The 23,050-nt window shown below is 35.9% G+C and overlaps 1 protein-coding gene across 8 annotated transcripts in view; it reads left to right on the top strand.

Moving 5' to 3' along the window:
* The window catches only part of SLC25A21 (solute carrier family 25 member 21), a 242,009-nt gene extending 219,889 nt beyond the window's left edge, over positions 1–22,120 (top strand). For 6 of the 8 annotated variants that reach the window (XM_030452166.1, XM_030452163.1, XM_030452165.1 and 3 more), the window contains 7 exons: positions 413–604; positions 2,409–2,468; positions 3,820–3,927; positions 8,839–9,003; positions 18,276–18,457; positions 19,238–19,290; positions 21,850–22,120. In XM_030452166.1, the coding sequence (XP_030308026.1) occupies positions 488–604; positions 2,409–2,468; positions 3,820–3,927; positions 8,839–9,003; positions 18,276–18,457; positions 19,238–19,290; positions 21,850–21,920 (756 nt within the window). In that variant the 5' untranslated portion in view covers positions 413–487 and the 3' untranslated portion in view covers positions 21,921–22,120. The remainder of the gene's footprint in view (positions 1–412; positions 605–2,408; positions 2,469–3,819; positions 3,928–8,838; positions 9,004–18,275; positions 18,458–19,237; positions 19,291–21,849) is intronic. The other 2 variants (XM_030452161.1, XM_030452159.1) reach the window with 1 other exon arrangement.
* Positions 22,121–23,050: the final 930 nt, after the last annotated feature.

Below are 23,050 nucleotides of genomic sequence, written 5' to 3'. Positions count from 1 at the left end.
GCTGAATGAGATTTATACAAAGACTGTATACATGCCTGTGGTTTTGAGACTTGAGAAAATATAAAAGGTCAAGATGTGACTTCTAGGATCCAGCAACCTTGGTTTTAACTAATTTCATTAGTTATAATGAATTTTTTTGAAAAACTGTAGTCACGGTGCCTTTTATATCTCATAAAAGCGTATAGAAAATGGACAAGGGAGATTTCTTACTAAGAAAAAATGTACTTGGGCTACTGGAATGTTGTATGTATGGTATAGATATTTGCAAATCAAAATAAAACTACAAAAATCAAGTTTTTCAACCCCAGTTACTCAGCTAAGTGTTGAAGATACAGCTTCACTTTTAGTAAACTATGTTCTCATGTCTGTCTTGCTCTTTCTTTTTGTTTCTCCTTATTTCCCTTCTAAAAAGAAATCTGGTATTTCTGGAAGATGAAAAGTCAAAGTTTATAACTTTATGTTAGACTGAACTTGGAGAAAAGAAGTGATGATGCCAATGCAATGGTTAACAGATGAACTTTTGGGGCAAATTTATATTGTTCATGTGTTCCCAGACATCTTGTTTCAAGCATATATTTTTATCTTAGAGTTATTGAACCATCTGGTAAGTACTTTGGCTATTTTCTGTCTAACTTGAATTAAAGTCTATCTTTGCCAGATGGGCAATATTAGTGATTTTATACACGAAAGCATGTTTTAAATACATTTATTCTGAATTTTTGAGTTGTTTTTTTGTTGTTGGTTGGTTGGGGTTTTTTGTACATGGATATTAACTTAATACAACTGTAGAGAAAAAGACAAATTATGCTGTGCTTTAAGAAAACATTTTGGATAGACATACACTATATAAATCCATATGATATAGCTAGATAATTTTTGGCAAAATACTGGCTACTCTAGTACACTCAGAAGCATTTATACTGGTTATAGTTACTGTTAAGTAGTTATTTTATTTATGACTCTAGGAAGCTATTGATTTTTAAGATAACATTTTTAAGGCCAAAAAAATTGTTAGGTAATGTATTTCTGTCTTTATTACAACCATTTTACAGATCTGTAACGCTATGGAAAGCATTAAGGAATACCAGAAATTCCATTAAAGGTTAACAGGACAATAATGAGTAGAAAGGTGCTGGAGAGAGAATAAAGCAAACTTTATCACAATAAGAAACTAATTTAGTTCAGTGAAGTAACTCACCCACCCACAACTGACATTTTCTTAGAGATTTCCTTTTACCTACATAATACTTTCAGTTATCCAAAAGATGAACCTACAGGCTAAGTAACAATTCTATCTTGTCTCATTATTGGCAAGGCCAGAAAAACTATTTTAAACATGTTTGCAGGGTGTTTGTAAGATCAGTGTTCAATCTGTACGGTATTTAGAGCATAGTTAAAATTTGAGCCCTGATTCTCAGACCTTTTCTACAAAATGAGATAATAATCCCTGCTGAGGATTTAAAAAAGTATCCGCTGGCCAAGTATTAGTCCTTCAGTTTACCACAATTTAACATCCTAGTTTTGCATTAAGTATACAAGTTCCCTCCGGCTTTAAATGTAGCGGCATTATTAACACATTAACAAGCTCTCTGTTGGTTTTGTTGTGATTCTAGTGACTTTTCATTTGAAGTAGATTTTCATTGAAAAATGTTATTGACTTTGCCATAGGGCAGGGTTCTAAACAATGAAAAATAACAAGCAAGTGCTTACTACTCGTGTTCCTTTACACATAGTTTAGGGAAAAGCTGTTTTATTCTGATAGGTCTATGGCAACTAAGCCCTGAGGGACTGAACTTGCCTTCTTTGGCTTAGATCCAGCACAGGTCACCCAGAATCTCTTTTTGTCTTAAAATTCTATTCCCTTATGTGTGTTGCAATTCTCAAATCTCCATTGACCTCATTTCCCATTGCCTTCCTCTCATGGTGAAACAGTCTGATGGTCACATGTGAGGGATCATGGCCCGACATGCGGGAGCAGAACGTGCAGACTTTCAGAGGATCCCACCTTCATTTGAATCAGCTTGCTCTAAACTAATCAAGTGTTACAGGTCAGCTTTGGAAAATGGACAGAAAACCCAGAGGTTCTACTTACTTACTGAGAGCTCTTGCTCCAGTAGATATCCATGAACCATGCGCTGGAAGCAAACTCTTACATAAAGCATTAAATGCACTTAGGCTGCTATAATACATGATATACTTAAAAAAATAAGCTCTGAAGTCCGATTTTCTACTTCTGCACAGTTACACTGCTACAGAGAGTATGAAACAAAAGTGGCATATATTTATTTTGCAGAACTGCACACACAGCTACTCAGGATATGAGGTAGTGAAGCTCCACTCATTTGGTTTCACTCATTTGCATAACTCAATTTTTTTCAATGCAATTTAAGTCTAATTTTTACTTACAGTTTTTCACCTTTGAACAATACAAGAAGCTACTAGGATATTCATCCTTACCCCCAGGACTGGTATGTATGGATACAGAACTTAATATTCTCATGTAATATGTGTATACTGAACAGTCCCACCCATTTGCTCCCATAACAGGAGGCCAGACTTAAAGGGGTCAGTTGAACCAACAGTTTCTGAGAACATGATTGTCCTCGGAAACACCAATAGCAGAATTTATCAAAACTATAGTTATCTTAATTCTTATATCAAATGTCTTTAGAATAATGTCCTACAATATCATAACATTTGTTACCTTGGATAGTGACAGTCACTATGGAAGAGTTGGTATGCAGCTTCATTTTTACAAAATAACCAAAAATTCTTGAACATTATAATTATTGGTTTTTTAAATACATGTGATAGTGACTAGAAACTTCAGCCAGGTACCAGAGTGCTATTCTTTGAGGCACAGTACAATTATAAAAAAATATAGACTCCAGTCTTACTCTAAGCACTTTGTAACAGAAACATATGCTATTGATATAAAACTGGTACCTCCAAAGGCCGCAAGGTTGGAGCTTGCTACTACCCTCATAATGTACTATTCTTCTCTTTCTTGAACTCTTGAGAGTCCCTGCTCAAATCCTTTTGTATTAAAGAAGTTTTTTCACTTGTTTTTCCTTTACCATTAGGTAAGGAAATATACCAAATATAGCAAATATTTCAATATTTTTCTGTTACTCATTAGCATATTTTAAAATGCAGTGTCATGATGGAAAGCAAGGCAGTGAATGTCTCCATTTTAATGTCTGTAATATACCACCAGCTTTTAAGCAAACAGAGTTAATTCATTCCTGCAGAGAATGCTGACGTGTCTGTTGTGTCACTCACTCCCCTAGAAACCTTTATACAATTGATATTTTCTTAGGAGGACTATTCTTCTGCTTGTTCAGTTTGCTTAAGTACTGCTCTATTTGAATTTCTTACATTTCTTTTTTTTTTTTTTTTGAGTGAATATGCCAGTGCCATATGCTTTATGTTCAGTGCAGAGTTGTTTTGGTTTTTTTTTCCAGTGCTTTATAACTGTTTAAATTTGTGTTTTTATTCAGACTCCACCCAAAGATAACATGAAGGCATTGTTTTTCCATGTTTTTGTAATAAAATTGGTACAACAGTTTTTCTTCCAACTGAAAAGAGAACTGATTGACAGTAGTCTGACATTTTATTTTGTGTTTTTTGGACTGTGGTTTATGGCTATTGTCATATTGCCTTCATGAACTGTCAGTATGTAATCAAGGGCTAAAATGTAGCAATAGAACACTGCTGCTTTACTGTAATCTTGCATTTTGCATCGCATTACTCTGTTTCATAATCTGATATATGGGAACTTTTACTGCTTAATTTATACCTTTAATTTAACTTTCCTAGGCATTTGCAGTTGCTGGCTTGGGATCTGGGTTGACAGAGGCAGTTGTGGTTAACCCTTTTGAAGTTGTAAAGGTCACCTTGCAGGCAAACCGGAATGCCTTCACAGAGGTATGAGACTTGCTCCATTCTTCTTTTTCTGCTTAATTAGGCATAATGCACTTCAGAGTTCACATTTAGAGCTGAATGCCCATGATATATTTGGCTTGTGCAAATGCTTTTGCCACAGACTTAACTGAAATGGAAAAAGTGAGGAGAGACTCGCTAGGTGATGTCTTCAGACATGCAGAAATGGATAGAGTATTGTCCACCATGCCAGCATCTCCATTGCAAATATTCTGTGCCTGAAGTGCACCTCCATCCCCCCAGAGCAGACAGCATCCTAGCACCATGAGGAACTGTAACCCAGAAGCAGGAACCTCAGCCCCTTGTACACAGTGCATTTGCTCCAGGACATCCAGGCTTCAAGTGAGCACAAAAGGTCAGTGTAAAACACACTGGCCCCATGCCCCAGCCAGGCTCCTCGTACATGGTGTATTTTCAGAGTGTTGAATAAAATTGTTTACATTGCTCTTTACATTTATAAGCACAAAGTGGAAAATAGTCTTATACTAAAACATGGTGATAGTTTAAATTCCTGTTTCAATTCAGAGTTTTATTATCCAAATACTTTTTTTGTTCAAAGGAGATAGTGAGCAAAACTGACTTTGTCCATGATTCTGGATACTGCTGAGAGGGGAACAAGACTAAACTGGAAAACAGTGATTTATCAAAATCAAGTGTTCCCAAGAATGCACCAGCTTTTATTAATTTCAGTGTAGAAAATGTTCCAGGATCAAGTGGAGGCAAACAGTAACACAGTTCCTTCTTTCTTTTCTTAGTGAATAAGGCAATAATTGTCAAATCAGCTCTTTCAAAATCTTTTGAGAAATCAGCTATACCATGGTAGAAGTGTCAAGCCACATAAGCATGGCTTGAAAAGTTTGGCTTGACCCCTGGTGTGGCATGATTTTGCATATTTTACTTTCAATGCAGTTTTGATTGAGTTAATACTTTCATGCCTTGTAGCATTCATCTGTGCAAACTGAATCCTTCTGCGGGATGCCCAGTAAAGAGATTTATCACCTCGCCAGTTATGTAAGCTGTTTGGGCCAAGCTCCTTGGGTAAATGTGAAAAAACACTACCACTGACTTGTACATGTCATAGAGTAGGCAGTACCTACTCCTTAACTTATTCAGAGAAGCATTCATAGAATCATAGAATGGTTTGGGTTGGAGGGAACCTTAAAGATCATCAAACACCGTGTCAAGGGACACCTTCCACTTGACCACTTTTCTCTTTCAGAATAAATTTCAAAAAATTTGGTAACTTTCTCTTAAATTCTCAATGCTTGTGAAAGAGATGCTTGGTTGCTCCAAGTCTCCAGCCTAGATGTTTTTCAACCATGGGCAGCAAAGCCAATGAAGCAGAGAATTAATACAGTACAGGAGTAAAAAGGTTAGGATCCTGAAAGTAGTGTATGAGAGGATGTGTCTCTCTCAGAAAGGTGATACGAAAAAATTATGGACTATTATTGGTCCAGCAGTAGTAGACTAAGCAGATATTCCAGATCTATCTGCCTCATAGTTGTGAAAATACAACTAATATATTAATAAAACTTCTGGTTTTGAGTGTAAATCCAGCAGTATTATATTTTCAGCACACTAGTTCTCGTGAAGTTGCAAGAGACCAATATATCGTTTCACTTTATAGATTTTAATTTTTTAATCTATTGCAAACTTTATAACCAAATTTGGAGCATTATAGTACATTTCATGCAATTATTTACCTTAATTACATCAGTCCCTTCCTTGCTGACCTTCAGAATATACAGCTGTTCAAAAGCATTCTGAGTCGTCTTGCTTTATGTGACTATTGGGAATTTAATTTCAATGCAAATTTCACCAAATTCACATAATTGTATATTATCATACAAATAAAATTGCAAAAGAATGCTATTGGGTCTCCACTAGGAACCTTATTTACACCTAAAATATAAATGAAAGTGTCTATCTGCCCCAATGAAAAAAATTCAAGGGAATGAAGTTTTTAAATCACAAAAATAGTCAAATCACAAACATACCAATTTTTAGTATGTCTTTAAAAGAAGGTATTAGAATTTCACATTTTGCTGTAAATCAGGTAAACTCCAGTAACTTCATTACCATGGCCTCAAGTTCTCCTTAATATGTTAAAGAAGAATCCACACTAAAGCTCATAAGCTCAAGTCTACGTGCATGGTATATCATACAACATAAGGCAATGATACACTCATTTCAGTTCCATGCACTGTTTTTCTGAAAGGTTTAAGTATGTGCTTATCCTATTGCATAGCTTCCTTACTATGTGATGAAACCTAATGCACTTCACATATTTCTCTGACTATTGTGATGAAATAATAAATATGTTTTGTTTAAAAGGAACAAGGAAGAGCATGAACATGCACACCCACACCCAGACTTATGCACACCCCCAAAGCAAATATTCACACACTACAGTGACAGCTGAACTATTTTGTGGTACCAGATCATCTGTCTAGGTCTGATAGGTTTAAAGAGAAAGGCCGCTATAAATCACTTATAGGCACTTTTGCTACAGGTAAAAATAATTGTGATTCTTTTTAACGTAAACTGCTAGAAGGCTTAACACCTTGAGGTTGGGGTTGGTTTTGTTTGTTTGTTTGTTTTCTTTTACCTTTAGCCATGAATAGCTCACTGGCTATGGAAACTGGTATGGTAATAAAAATCTCACCTGGTTTAAGAGTTGTAATTCATTTAGCAGATACAAGCTTCTGCTTTATGATGAGAATAATCTGACTCCAGATTCTACTGACTTGGTCTCTACTAAGTACAAATCAACAGTTGTGTAAAGTGAATTAAATTCCAGATGTTTATACTATAAATTTCTCCATCTGAATTAGTCACCCTAAGATTCTTCCATCATCAGGGATGAAACATATGCTATGGCTTAGTCAGACATTCACGATGCCTACTGCAGATGAAGGGAAGTGCTGTGTAGGAAAGCCTGCCTTATTGGTAAAGGAATGAAAAAGGAAGTCTTTTTTGAGTGTCTCAGATGTAGACGTAGATATTGCAGGTGTCTACAATTGGACTGATGGATCCCATCTCAGGTGTTCAGCAAGTGACAGGCTTGCTCTCTGAGTCATTACTAAATCCGTATTCAAGATGAGACCAAGGAACCTTACTACTGAAAGTTTCTGTACTCAGCTGGAATCACATTATTCAGGACAACCATTATTTTTTAAGATCTAATCCTCATGTTTTGTGCATGAGAAAGGATGTTATTGCTAGTGTCTGGAACATAGCCCATCTTGGGTATCTACATTTTAGAACACATTCTGATTTGGATCACTGGCGGTAGATAGGAAAGTAAACTATAGTAAAATGTTTGCACAGCATTAGCTGGATAATATTAATTATCAGATATGAAAAACCAGAATGAAACTTAGTATTAAAGACTAAACTTGTTGGTCACCTAAATAAGCTGTCACATGCTGCATCAGATAAAATAGGCATCATTTGCCAGTGGCGTTGATCTATCACAGTGATATTTTGAAATGGAAAGCTATTAAACAAATAAGTTTATTGAAATTAGCGGTGTTCACAGAGCTGTAGTCAAAATTCCACTATATTTTCATGTTTGAGCCTCTTAGTGGAAGTGATGTTTTGCTTTTCTAATTAAATATTTGTTTACCCAGAGCTGGTTTTATGCTTTAAGGAAAGCCAAATTTGAGGCAATGACTTTTTGAGAAAAATTTTTCTATAATCCTGCTCAAAACAAATCTAGGATGTTCCAAAGGAGAACACCTGTGTTTTGCAGTATAATGGAGAATAGATCGAATGTATGTGTAATCAGACAGATCCTGTCTGAGGAACTGGCCATTATGGAAGTGGATTCTGATGAAATCTCTTCCTTTCTGCTTTTTGTTAAATGGAAGTTGGCCAACTAAATTATTTCTGTGCCCATTGGGCATTATTTTCAAAACAGGATTTTTAAAGCAAATTTCCTACATCTGTACCTTGGGATTTAAATGGGTGTTCTCATTTTCAAAATCTAGCTACATTTTTTAAGTCAAATAACTCATCTGGAGAACAAAATAGGATTCCCAGTTGGAAGATTAAGAAACCTTTTCAAGATTTTCAACACTAGAAGAAGAACGTTTCACATGTGATCTGATTTTAAAAAGTACTGTGTACCAAATAACTCCTTCAAAAGACACCATCTTAAAGTAGTGGTTTGTATCCTTAGCAGCATGAAGAGCCTCAGAGGAACTAGTCAGGTACCCAGAAAATATGTATGATTTTTGTCACCTTTCAATGACATTCCTAACATTGATTCTGGAAACTGCAATGTGTCTTCAACAAATATTCAAACAAATATTTATAGCCTCTGTTATTGCACTAATTTGTGGCTCCCAAGGATTTAGCCATATGACTCTTAGCCATAATGGCTTAAGAAAATCCTGTTGCAATTCTGTCCCTTTTATCACCTCCTCAAAATGCAGGTTCCTGTGCCATTGGTTTTACTAGAGAAGAATAACTCTTATATAATCTAGTTGTGTAAGGGTTTCATCTGTCATAATATTAACAGCATAGCATCAATTATAAGAAACCTATTGACAAATTCATATATTCAAAGCCATATGTTGCTCTATAAAATCTTTTCTCTTTTTAATTATCATTATTTTAAGACCTTTTCATTTACTTTAGGGATCCTTAGTCTTCTACAGTATTCAAGTTGCATTTTCATCTTTTTTTCTGCAAGCAAAAAACTGAGGAAACTTTTGTTTAATGAAAACTGTGATTTTTACATAAAGGGAAAAATTAAAAATATCATGAGACCTAAGATAAAATTACAAGAACTGGCATCTCTGTGTTTGTCAACAGGATTGCAATGGTGCTAAGGTTATTGTTTTCTTTTTGTAATGATGATCTCTTCCTTCTTTTGCTTAACTTGTGTAGCAACCATCTAGCTTTGTTCAAGCTCAGCAGATCATTAAAACTGATGGTCTGGGCTTCCAAGGACTCAACAAAGGTCTTACTGCAACACTGGGCCGTCACGGAGTTTTTAACATGATTTACTTTGGATTCTACTTCAATGTGAAAAACATTCTTCCAGTCAATAAAGTAAGTTCTTCATACAGTGCAACAGATAAACAGATGAGAAGTTTGCCAATTTAATTAACACTGTATTTTTCTGTGGCATTTAGTAATAAATAGTGACTAACCTTGCTCTGTGTTTTGCAGAAATTTATAGCATTTTAATGGAAGCAAACCAAGAATTCATACTTCTCTCTTTTTAAGAAAAACTTGGTAGAAATAAAATAGTTAAGTTTCGAATCTCATTTATGTGAGTTTCACTTTATACCATGGTAATGATGTAAAAAGGCAGGAATCAGGATACAGGTACGTTATCCGTGTTAGTTAGGTATGCACTTTTTTGTGGTAAACTGGCTTAGAAGAGAAAAATCAGTTTCTAGAACTTCTGTCAGTATTCACAAAGCAAGGGTTGAAACTTGAGGAAGTGCAGTTGCAGTACATGGGGTCCTCTGGCCATGTATCAGGCTAATCAGTCAAAACAGAGTTCAAACTAGTGTTGGAGGATGACAGGGCAGATTTATCCATATGGGAGGGAACCAGGCCAAAAGAGGTCCTACAGGGTCATGCAAATCCAGTTTGTAAGTTAAAAAAAAAAAAAAAAAGTATCCTAAAAGCTGTATTTTTTTACTTGAAGCAATTTTATTTTATAGTCCTATATTCCTTTATGTTAACAAAGGAAATGTTTCCCTATACAACAAAGGGAAATTGTACTAATGAAAATGTGGCAATACTGGGAACTTTCTAAATGACTGCGTGAGCAACAGCTAATGGTTTATTAATGACTCCAGTGAGTTACTTACTGAACTGTGTTTTCACTAATGTGATTTTTAGATGATGACAGTTAAACAGTCACAGGTGTAATATGTAGTGATATTTGTATAAAAATCTGCAATTTACATCAGAAGGGATCAGTTTCTATTCCCAAATGAAGTAACACCTCTTTTTTTTCTGCACTTCTGAGAAGCCTGGTATTTTTTTTGGCAACATTGTGCAAATGGAGAAAAGCTCCACTTCTTAGTTGCAGATCATTACAGTAAATTGAATTGTCCAAGAGTAGCAACCCCACAAGTTTCTACAAGTTTCTTCGAGTCCATTTAAGCATGCTTTACCATGTACTTTAATCACACATTCTAAAAACTCCAGGCTCAAGCATAACTTGATACTAAGATAGGAGTAATCACATTTACATTGATCAAAAGGTGAAAAAAAAGTGTAATAACTATGCAGAACATTCAGAATCATATGCAGGTAAGGACAGAAGCTTTTGTAAAACTTCTATGGAAATCCTGAAGTGTTCTTGCATAGCAATTGAAGAATAGTGATAGTGTTTCCCAGCCTTTCAGATTAAAAAAAAAAAAAAAAAAAAAAAAAAAGGAGGGTAAATACCACATTATTAAAAAGATCCAGAGCTTTATTAACTTTGTACAGATTGTGTGTGATACAGAGAATTGTTTAACATCTACAACACATATCTAAATAAATCCAGAAAATGAGAGAGAAATTTTTTAAGTGGTGTCAGCCAGTGGCCCAGCTGTCCTGCACAAACTGTCAAAAGCAAAGGGCAATTTATCAATGTGGCATTCGATTGCATGAACTGCATATAAGTGGGAAAGTTTGCCTGGTGCTTGACCAGTGCAAAGTAGATTACACGGTGGCTCACACAGTGGCTGCATCCGTGCCAGTAAATTGAGCAGCAACACTGAAACTCAGTCATCTGTGCTGTTATATGTTCCCTGGCACAGCTTTGGCCCAGGGCAGCCAACACTGTTCCTGGGTACAGCTGAGAAGCTGACACAGACAAGGAATAATTTCTAATAAGTAAGTTTTCTGTAGACAGTTTTGAATAGTCAATAGTATTTAATAGCACTATCAAAATTAATAGGACACTAAGCCAGCTGGCATCAGTGTCATGCATAGTTCTGCACATACAGACATTGCCAATAATTCTAATCAAAATGCCACAAAAAATCAATGCAAATCTTAACCTGAGTTTAACAGGGTAAAACCTTATCTGGCTTGTATGAGCCAACACTATGTCTCAGGATTTTATGTGCATTGAACTTCAGTGAATGGAAAACAGAAGTATTCAGCAATTCTTAGTGATATTTAACATGATTTTTCTGTCGTACTAGAGGCAGAATGATCAAACCTGTACAAGGAATTTGATGGAAGCTGGTTTGCAGTCGGTCTGAAACATTTTGGACAGTTGTAACTTTTCAAGATTTCTCACATACTTGATTTCATTGCAAAATCTAATTTGTTCACTTTGTATATTTTGCCAGAAAAGAAAATCTTAAGGTCAGTCTTGTGATACTGACAAACATAAAAATTTTGAAATAAGAACACTACACTTTTGAAATAATTTTGGCTCTTGACTATGTATCTGCCGTTCACCATCTGTAACGTAAGTGGAAAAATGTATGGAAATGTCCATATGAGCCTTTTAGCTGTCAGCAGTGCTAAACTGTGCAATAAATTTGCATCCCAATTAAGGATGTTTGCAGCTTATTTTGCCAAAAACAATAAACCTTTTACGCTGAGTGGTCAAATGATATAAATGATATAAATGACATGTGTGAGTTTTAAATGTTTGTGATGAATAATTTTTCATATGTTCAGTCTGTTCTGCTAAACAGACCATTTATATCCAACCTCATGCTCTGTTTACTGAAAATTGAATAAGCCAGACATGTTTCAATTGCCACTAATGTATCAACCACAGAGCATTAACATCTATGTATCTTCACCAGCAATCAAATTAGTCTGCAAATTTATATCCTCTCTGGTTTATGACACCTGTTTTTATAGCACATTTCATAGGCTTCCAGCAGCTCTTGCTTTTCTATTTTCTATCGTAGATAGGTTTGCTGGTAAATGTTTGTTTCATTAAAACCTTTGCTCACTACCACCTCCAAGTGGCTGCCAGATTTCTTAAGGAAAGGCAATTTCCTCACTGTCTGCTTAAAAACCCCTTTGAAACATGTGATCAACTGGAAAACTCATTTCGAGTCAGGCACAGCCTGCCCCAGAAGCCATGGACCTGCCAGCTGTTACAAGGGATGCTCCAGCAGACAGCAGGAGGTGGGTGCTGTGTTGCTTCATCAGAGACAGGTCCATAAATATCTAGACAAAGAAGAAGTAATGGGAAAACAAAATGGCTGTTCAGCTTGGTAAATAAGTAAGACAGTAGACAACCATTTTCTTTTCAGTCATTTTCAGGTCTATGCCAACAAAGAAGTGTTATGTAGGAACAGACAGTGAAAAGAGCATGTGGTGCTACACAGCTGAAAAAATAGTAAACCAAGATGATTTAGGAGAAGGCTGGACCAGAGTGGAAAATAGAATAACCTCAGAGCTACCATCCAAGCTCAGGTTTCAAGATGACTTGTTAATTGGGGAAAAAAAAAGTCAGTGCTATATCCAGCATGATGTTACAAGCCACTGTTTCATCAGTACTCTCCAATCTGAGGTGTCCTGTGGATATGAATACTACATGTATTATTACAATAATACTATTGTATTATTATTCTTGTACGTGTATTGTTACATACTACATGTCCTGTGCTGCCTACAGCATCATCATCTAAATATTTTTCAAAGAAGGGGAGTTTGTTGCAACATGAGCTGCTCCTGTACTGCAGTATTTCTGTAGGCAAGACAAATGTACTGGATGCAGGGGTAATCAGTAAGACATCCATTTCTGGGTGCCCTTTTCTGCGTGGTTAGTGTCTAAAGCATGCCATGAAAAGGTGACTTGCTTGTAACCCCAACACGTTATGAACGGTCTGATCATCTGTGTAAAACAACACTGTGCAGGAGGACTGAGTCTTCAACATACTGCACATTTTGTATTCAGTGACCACATTTTTTTGTTGTCTTCTGTTTGTTTTTTATTTGCATCAAGAGTTCTTTGGGGTAGCTTTGGGGTAGATTTTAATTTTAGGACTAAATGAAGTCCTAAACTTGTCCTATGGGTCCAAAATGCTATAGCAAAAGAGTAAATAGTAGATCATAATTTTACTTATAAATCTGGAGTAAGATGGATAATTTTATTAGGGAATTATATTGTGAGGAAAACAAATCACTGAGAGGATTGTAAACTGTTACACCTTGAACAGCATACATCCATGTCACTCCAGGAACTAGCCAGGATATTTATCCTAGTGTCTGTCATTAATCTTCTTACTCTGTCAGACATCTGGTAGGTGGGAATTTAAAATTTAAATAAATTTCTGTTGTAATACAGCCACTCAAGGAGAAATCTAAGATAATACCATTGAAAAAGTACATTCAATTCAAACAAAGTGCAGCTGTTACTTTGCATTTTGGAACACATTTTCTGGTCATCAGTATGTTAATTGTAGTTATTATTTCAGCATTTCCTATTAATCCAGACAAAGATCAGACCAGCATTGTACTAATCAGACAGTAAGCAATAGTTTACAATAACGTATTTACCATGTAGATGCATGAGATAGTTCAGGACTGATAAAACTGTGAAGCAGTTCATTAAGCTGTGGTCAAATCTTGATTAAGTCTCAAACAAAAATTATGAATATTCTTTAAAATAATCAAGTTTTGGTGTTATCACAACAGTGATGAAACTCATTTTTGTCCTGTCATTTTCACCCTTTCTGGATCCTCACAGCACCCTTTTTTTCCTCCTTACTGATGATTTCCCACAGGAGTTTACATGCCTCCCATCCATTTCATCACTTCTGTACAAGCCTCTCCCTCTCTAAGAGTAGAATTTGAGTTCCTGTACTTGAAAATTCACCTTAGTCAAAACAGCCAAGAAGCAGCTCTGTCCCTTATTCCTGGGCTGTCTTCCTCTTCAGTCCCATAACTCCTGGGTATACCAGGGACAACCAACAATGGCTAAACCAAAGCCCTGTCTTTTAAAGTCTCCTTTGTCACACAGAGGGAGGTGAAATGTGCAGCATACGATGCAAAGCCTCTCAACTCTATTCCTGGCTTCTCTGCCTATATGTTATGTAACCTTAAGCAGACATATTTAAATTTAGTGGTAATTTCAAATCACTTTTGGCTTTTTCATGCCACGCGTAATTCATCTGTAACACTAATATTATGGCTAATTTTCAAAACAGCTTAAAAAATTTAATTAAAATATTCCATTCTCCGTACCAGTTTCAGTCTAACTTCAGTAGACTGCTCTGCAATTATCAGCTTCAGACATTGTTCTATTATTATTATTTATTCTTCATGCAAACTGTCAGGAACTGGCATTCTCTTTATCCAATAAGATGCTCAGAAGTACTAAAACATATGTATAAAAGTATTCTTTCTCATAAGATACTTATCTCCAGAAACTGAAAAAACAAAAAAAAAAAAGTGAAAAGATCTCAAGACAAAAATCCAAATTTGAAGGAAACAGACTTCTAAAATATCTTCATCTAGACAAATTAATGTTTATTCATCTTTTGATTTTATTGATTTTTAAATTTTTTAAATTTTTTTTCTTAAGAATATGGTTATAGTCTATGTTTCTTTGCAACACATTCTGCAGACTGAACAGGGCCTCACAAGGGAAAAACAAGTACTATTCCTTAGGATCTCTATGGTCAGGTTTCCAAACATTACTGCATGTTGGTGGGCTGTCCACATTATCTGTTTTTGCTTACTTCAAGCAATCTACCTTGGGGAATTTGAGCTGTTCCTTTGAAGATACCTCCTGCTTTCCACTGCATATGCAAGTGTGGTGTCCTACCCTTGAATCACTGTATTGTACCTAAGATGAGTGTGTAAATCAGAACAAATATGTCTACTATGGTGAGTTTTTATCCATTCTGAAATGCTTTTTCAGTTATTCTGACATATATTCCAAGCATACATGCCTTACTAAAGGTTATTTGATTTTCTGGATTAATAACTATGCTGCTTGTTGAATTAAATGACCTTCCATCAGTACACTTGAAGATAGCCTGAAAGCTTTTGACTGAGATCAAAGATTTAAACAGATTCAGACAAAGTGCCCAGCAAATAAACAAGTGAATTCAGTGGCAGGAAAGGGAAAGCCTGGGGCTTGGGAGGCTGAAGTGGATAAATTAAAACTGTCTCCAGTCTGTGACCCTCTTGTGCATGGGTGTGTATGTCTGAGATTTAGGGCTAGAATTTTCTGTTGCTAGAATTATGAAACAAAAAGGGAGGGATTAAGCAGAATAGGATTCAGGAAGAACTCATGGAGTCTCTGCTTCTTTTAAAATGTTATGATAGGAGTAATGAAGTGTAAAAACTGAAAGATGACATCTCAAAATTTTATCTCCCAAAGAAGGCAGGGAAATGCAGCAGGACACACATAGATGTGATGCCTGATTCTCTATTTTTAATGGCTGGTGGTGCTCACAGAGCAGGGACTCGGGTATACAAGAAATGTGATTGTGAAGGTGAGATGATGACAGTTTACATTATCCAACCACAACAAAGTTATTCCATTGTGGTTAAGCAAACTGGTATTTCACTTCCTTGTGGTATCCTGTACTGTGGTGTGGCACCATCTAAAATCAAGTTTCTGTTCTCTATGTTCTGCTTACTACATAAAAATCACCTTGGCTTGAAAACAGAATACATATATGTTTTTTGTCTGGTTCTACCATTTATGAAACCAAGAGGAACTTGACAGAATTTTTTTTATAATGTGCAACATATAAAACATAAGAACTGATCGTGAACTGCATGGTGCAGAAGTGATAACTGCCTCTGCTAGCCAGTTGCAGTATTGGCACTAGACAGATACCCTTATGTCTCCTTTCACAGGATTCTGGACAGTTTAGGAATATTTTGGCATTGTTCATGGGGTTGAAAAAGGACAGGTCTCAGCCTAAAAAGTAACACACTGCTTCCTGCTAGCACCAACTTGTACCTACCTGGTAGACAGACAGATTTCTTTGTCCATGTAAGCTTTGTAGACAGAGACACAAATTATGTTTGGAAATCCCTTTTTTTTTTCAGTAAAATGCCTTTAAACTATGCTTTTATAAAAAATAACGTTTTTATTATTTTAACAGCTAAATTTATTTTTAATATGTTACCTGAATGAAATTACTCAGGTATTACAGTGGTGAATGCCGTAGAAAAACCTTTCCCTTGAGGTATGCAATAAAAAACAATTACGAAGCAGAGCTAGTGTATACCATAACACATTTGGTTAGAATCCGCCTTTGTGAATGGGCAAAATGCTGCCTTTCAGTTTCTTTTCACAAATACTGTAATAGGAAAGAAAAAAAAAAGTTTTAATTTGCCTTTGGTTGTTTCAATGCCATGTCATGTTTTAATAGATGCTCCCTGGGTCAAGCACCTATTGTCTCCTATACTATGTGGTGCACTCAATCATATAACCGGCAGTGCTGGCACTGGGGGTTCACCAAAATATGAAAATGTTCTAGCATTCAAATATAAAGGATTTTTTCAGCAGCAATAATAGTTGAAATTTAATGTTCAATAAGTAAATATTTTTGCCCAGCATGTTGCCAGGCCCAGAGGAAAACTCACTGTGCTTGGCACTAGGGAGGTTACAATCCTTGCACCAATCTGTGGGACAAAAATACTTCAGAACATTCTGGACTGGGAAAAATCAAGAGCAGTGGTAGCTACCTTGCTGCATGACCTTTTGAGGAGGTTAGTACAAGATCTGGAATAGTACTTAGCTCTCAGATGTGGGTATAATCATACACCTGGTGCCTGGAGTTGGGTAGGAACCATGCTGGAACAGGGTTGCTACACTGTTGGCCTCTCAAACTTCAAAAGGGGGTCCTTTTTAATTCTCTGGATACCAGAAATATTGGCTTCATTTTATTTCCATGTAAACGTATGTACAGAATAAACAGAAATTTGGTACTAAGGATTTTGCTAATAGAGTCTTGTAATTCGTTAGGTACCACAAGCCATTCTAATTTTAAAAGGTATTACCAATATGTTTTATGTTTTGTGAAATCAAGGTGTCAAGCTTTCCTGCCAGTAATAAAAAGCATTTCTCTCTAAACACCTGTATGGACTTTGTCCAATGCATATTATGGAAGCTTTAATTTATGTTCCTTGTTGCTAATCTGGAAAGAAAACTTCTTCACTGTTCCTTTTCTCATTCACAAATGTACAGGTTTAGAAAACAAAGAACTCACTCTTTCATTTCAATATATTGTTATTTATTCATCTATTCATATGTCATATTTCATACCTGTATGTAATATATATATATAATATTGATGCTATAACATGGCAAGGTCATCTGTTATTTTACAAATTATTTTACTGATTAAGTACCTTCATGAAAAAAAATGGAACTGTGTATGTAAAGTCTGCTATAGTAAAAAGTGTCCCTGATGGTGAAGACCAATAGCAAAAAAAATTATGCCACTGCAAAATTCCCTGGAGCACACTTGCCTGTGACTTCCACTATTTAGAAAAATAGGACTAGACTTGCTTCAAGAGACTGACTGCCAGACAAACTCTGTGTTGTTTAACATCACAGAATATTCCAAGACAGGAGGTCTTTCTAAAAGATCAAATAAATTCCGTTTGGGCTGTGAACTGCGTCTGAGCAAGGAAGGTTTTAGATGCACTTCTAACCTGCTTCTAACTTTTACCGTGAATACATAGCAGGGTTCAGAAACAATCTGTTGTAAATTCTTCAGCCAATTAGCTGAGTGAGTTACCACCGTTTATAATGCACAGAACGTGGAGGCTCTTTAGCAGTTGCAGCGAGCTGGATTGTTAATAGCAGGAAGCTAGCACTTCTCAGTACAGTGGATCAGCTACATGTGAAAATAAATGTAAAAAACCTGGAGGGGAATGGCAGCAGACTGAGATTAGCCTTTATTTAATTTAGCATTTGGGGGTCCAACACACAAATGAGCATTTTAGTAGGCTTCATGGTGGAAGTTGCTGTCATTTGTAAAATATTCTGGCCAATTAGCTAATAGTGTGCTTGGATTTCTCCTGTTTTGATACAGTAATACTAAGTACATTGTGAAGCCCAATTATACAAATCATCCCCATATGCCATACCAGTCTTTCTTTATGAACTGTGTTTATAAATCCTGTGTGAGGAAATGTGTACTTCAGCAATTTAGACCATGTGTAAAAACATAGCCAATAGAATTGTCAAGAAAACAAGTTCCAGCATAGGAAATCCTAATGTGTTCCGCTAAAATAACACGAGTGTGTTGTGTTGTGTTGTGTTGTGTTCTGCGAGTTTTCTGATTAAATGCATATTACTTTATAGTGCTTAACCTGCATAGGTCCTTCCGTTTCCCTTTTTATTCTTTCTTTTTCTTTTTTTGCAGGATCCAAATTTGGAGTTTTTGAGGAAATTTGGAATTGGGCTAGTCTCAGGAACAATAGCCTCAATTATTAACATTCCTTTTGATGTTGCAAAAAGTAGGATTCAAGGACCACAGCCAGTTCCTGGAGAGATCAAGTACAGAACCTGTTTTAAAACTATGGCAACAGTCTATAAAGAGGAAGGGTAAAACAATCTTATTTTAATAAATGTCCAGACCTCTCTTTTAGTTCATACATCCATAAAATCATGCTGTTATTTTTCAGGTTTGACAACAACCATTAAGCCACCCTGAATTCACATATCAAGATACTGCAATATAATATTTTGAAAATCATTTAAGAATTATAAGGAGATATCCTCCTACTCCATGTGAACTTTTACAAGACTTATAAGATGCTTATTGAGTCAGCAAAAAAAAACGCTTCATATAGTTAATGTAATTTTTTCAACTCTTCATTTTATAAAATGAAAATATCCACAGAAAAAAACCCCACAAAATATTTCCCAATTTAATTGTAATTATGCAGACCTCTGTACCTTTAAAATGACAGATTCTCATGGAAATAAAAAAAGTTTTCCAACTTTTTAAAATATTTCTCAAGTGAGACTGAGTTGTAGCTTTGATATTCAATTATAGCAGTCATTTTGTCCATGTATGCAGCTGTTGTTAACAGACTTGTCTTGAAAGTAAAACCATCTCACTGATTAAAGTCATATTTCTGATTGGGTAGGCTCACAACGTAGCTTTTGTGACTGAACATTGATTAACTTTTTTCTCTTCATCTGATCTGCCTCTGTAAAATGTTAAAATCCAGATACGGCCTGCTATTGAACATGTGTAATTTCAAATAATTACTTCTAAGTGCTCTGCCAGCATTCTAGCAAACACATGCTAAAATTCCATTCTTCTTTTAGACCAAGAATATTGTTTGAAATGTTTTGTTTGTTTTTCTTCTGCTACAGATTTCTGGCTCTGTACAAAGGTTTGATTCCCAAGATCATGAGACTCGGTCCAGGTAATTTTCCCTCTGTCATTTCTATATTGCTTTTGTTCTTGGTTTCTCTTCCTGGATTTCAGTTTCTTGACAAAATGTAGTAAGCATCAGTCAAATAAATGAAACTGTGTACCAGAAACCATCAAATTCTCATTCACCTTTGAATGATTTCTTTTGATAACAGCATTATCTGATAGTATCATAGATAGATCTGGCTAAATATGTGTCTTTAAAAATCATTTACATAAACACATCATGTGGTTGCAGATCCAAGTAACTGCTGGTTTGTTCAATTACTTCGTTTGTGAGCGTGCCAGATGCATCCACATAAGTGCCAGAACTCTAAAACCTTTGGAAGTGTTCCTTAAAGCTTGTCCTATTCCTTCTAATGTGATTTTTTTTTTTTCACCATGAATATTCTGGACCAGTTTAAAGTGACCTTAAAATGCAGGTTAGAGTTTCTCCAGTACAAATGCTCTCAACTAGTCAAGGCATAGCCCAAGTATATCAAATTCCAGTTACTTTTCTTCTCCTGTGCTCTGCAGTGTCTGTGAAGAACAGACCCTAAAAGCAATAGCATGAGCTGGAAAGAGACTTGCATGACCCTAGAAAACTAAAAAGATAAGAATAATTTAAAACTGAGTTGGCTGATTGACTCCTTCTCACTAGTTAATACTCCAAATGCAGGAGCAGAGTGGTTGAGAACTAGGTCGTCTTTGACTTTTAGACTATTTTTCCCTGACTGGTTTTGATTAATCACGAAAGCAGAGCACTGGGCCCTTAGACTTTGCCAGCCCACAGAGGCAGTCTGTGTTAAAAAGAGCAGAAGCCCCAGTTTGAACAGTATCCCATTCCCATGAAATTGTATTTCCAATTGTGCAAGGTGGTTTAATAGGCAAGAACACACATGGTTAAAAGAAAGTAGGTAGAGAGTCTGTTTTGCAGTATAAAGGAGGCATTAGGTTTGTCTGTAAATGTTTGCATATCCAATCTGTCTGGCTAAGTGCTAGACCATGCCTGGTTATTGTGCAGGGAAAAGAGAGAAGGTAGGGAGGGGAAACAGGGAAGCAAGGCATAACTCTGGTGCTAAAAGCCTTTTCCCTCATACTCCAAGAACACTACATTACATACAGAACAAAGACAAAGCAGGGTTTCACTTCCCCAGTACTCATTAGCACTGAGCAGATTTGAGAATATAATTTTCCATCTAACAAATTACTATGAGTCCTGGCCCAGCAGGTCAGTTAAGTGTGGACTTCTTCTTAAATGCTTTTGTAGTTCTATTGACTAGTATATAGATTTGGGTTTCCAATAAAGTAATAATGCAATCTTTATTGGAACTGGAAACGTAACTCCTCCTTTCAAAACATGAATGCTTTTAGAACAAGAGATACACAAACAGATCACAGAGTATGAGAATTGGAATCATCCTTGATTTAAGTTCACATCACATCTTAGACAATGTGTGTATATTTTGTTTGTTGGTCAAAGCCTTCCGCAAACTTTTATATCCAGCTCTCTGTGAGTTGCTGTTCATGGAGGATTTCAAGTCTGATGTTGAAAACTCATGGGGTAGTTCTGTGTGCCTGGTTGGCTGAGCTGATCCCATCTACCTAGAAAGGTCAGCACAGTTCAGCCAAAAACTTCTCTGTTGGAGGTGCCACTCAACCAAGCTACCTGACACAACAGACAAGAGCAAAAAAAAATATTTGGGCCCCAGCTCTGGCACCCGCAGGTAGCACACTGTACCGCACTTTTACTCCTACAGCCTGGAACCTGATTCTCTTTCCCCATCTTCTCCAACCAGAAGCTTCTTTATATGCTTAGTTATATATATGTGTATATATATATATACACACCCCTTCCAAAATGTTCTCCTCTTTAGCTCATGCAGTAATTACAACCTGGTTACAGAAGGGTTTTATTTTGGCATCACAAACAGTAAAGATACTCTATGGCATTCAAGCTGGGATTTTATACTGCTATCAGTTCTAGCAGACTGATCTGCTACATTTCATCGGATCAAAACTTTACCTGTGGATTCACAGGCAGGTACAGGAACAGAAAGATTGTTCTATTTCAGTACTGTAATCTTCTGCTTTTGACATGGTGAACAACCAGCTGAAAACCATTCTTGAATCTTACCTGGAAGCATTTGCATCACCATGGTGATGGATTTTTGTCATTCCAGCACTCAAGCTTCTCTTTCATGGCCAAATTTAAGTCTAAACAATCATATAAATATACACATATTCAGGTCAAAAGTTTCACTTGTAAAAGAACAAAGAAAAATATTCATTTTAAAAAAATGTTAGGAAAAATCACACTGAGGGTGGTTTTGATTTAATATACAAGCTATTCACATGAACTTTATGGTCCAATACTAAGTAAAATTGGTATGGTTTAAGAACTGTTGAATTTATAAGGAATTAAGAAATTAGTAGAATTATCCATTTTGCAAGTAAGGCTTTTTTATGTCCTTATTTAGATAGCACACTACAAATGCTCTACAAAATATTGAAAATACTGAATTTTGTATGTAAACTAAAATGTTATGTACATGAACATCTTTTCTTCCAGGTGGTGCAGTGATGCTTTTGGTTTACGAATACGTTTATGCATGGCTTCAGGACAGAGTTGATCACAAGTAGTACTTCTGAAAAATGTACTCTCTAAAATTATATGCATTCTAGAATACATTTTAATAAAGTAAAAGTTATTCTCACCCTTTATGGTGCTGAATACCCTCAGATTACACTGATGTTAACACAGTTCAAAATAAATTTGGTCTTCAGGTCCTGATCCAAGATAACATTTTAGCATGTGCTTTTCTGTAAGTGCCTAAATACTCTGCAAGTGCAATAAATAAAAAATGTACAGTTGATATTTGTAATTGTTTTACTGGATCGAGAGAAAATATGAGAGACATAGGAACAAGTCGGTTTTTCAAAGACAAACAGAATTCTGGACATTGAGTTGTCCTATGTAGTCAATACACTTTTTTAAGAATTTCAGATTAAATAACAAGATAATAAATTACAGGGAATTTTGGAAAAAAAAATTGAATTCTGGGGCCAGATCTTAAGCTAGTGTCAAGCAACAGCTCCATTGGCTCCAGGTTAAGCACATGATCCCTGCTCTGGCAACTCTTGAGTCAGTCTTGGATTCACTATTATTTCAACACCAAGAGAAAACTTTGTAAATTGTTGGGAGTTAGGAGAGGAAAGGACAGCGTGACAAACCACAACCTGAAAAAAACACATAGAGTTAAACATTCTACTTGTTCTTAGCCATATAAGTAGTATAGATCTCACTCAGATCACAGAAGATACTGGAAATAACTAGCCTGCATCACATTACATAAAAATACAAAACTGAGGGAAACATAGAAGACATGAGTAAATAAATGAAAAAAAATTACTCTTTGACATATAAGACTTTACTGTAGATTTTTAATTTAGCTTCATATAGTACTGCTTACTGCTGTTCCATGTTAAAAATGCTCAATACACCATGACTGACCTTTGAGTCTTCCATTACGGCCATGGGATGGAGACACAGTGTTCTAGACTTGAGAGCACATAGGTAGTTGTAATTAGCCAGCCATTCGCCTCACAGAAATGCACCTTTTCTGTAGATAAAAAATGTTGCTCTAAAGCAAAAATTGTTCATTTTCCCAGCCACTTTAAATATAAATATTTTAGTCCTATACTCCTGTCTTTACAAACCATTCTAACTGGCTTTGTGAAATATGATAATTTCTGCTACGTTAATCGAAGAC

The sequence above is a fragment of the Calypte anna genome, chromosome 5A, assembly GCF_003957555.1.
Source record: "Calypte anna isolate BGI_N300 chromosome 5A, bCalAnn1_v1.p, whole genome shotgun sequence".
In the NCBI taxonomy this organism is placed as follows: Eukaryota; Metazoa; Chordata; class Aves; order Apodiformes; family Trochilidae; genus Calypte; species Calypte anna.
The sequence above is the reverse complement of the archived record's forward strand: the minus strand, read 5'-3'. Positions and strand labels throughout refer to the sequence as shown.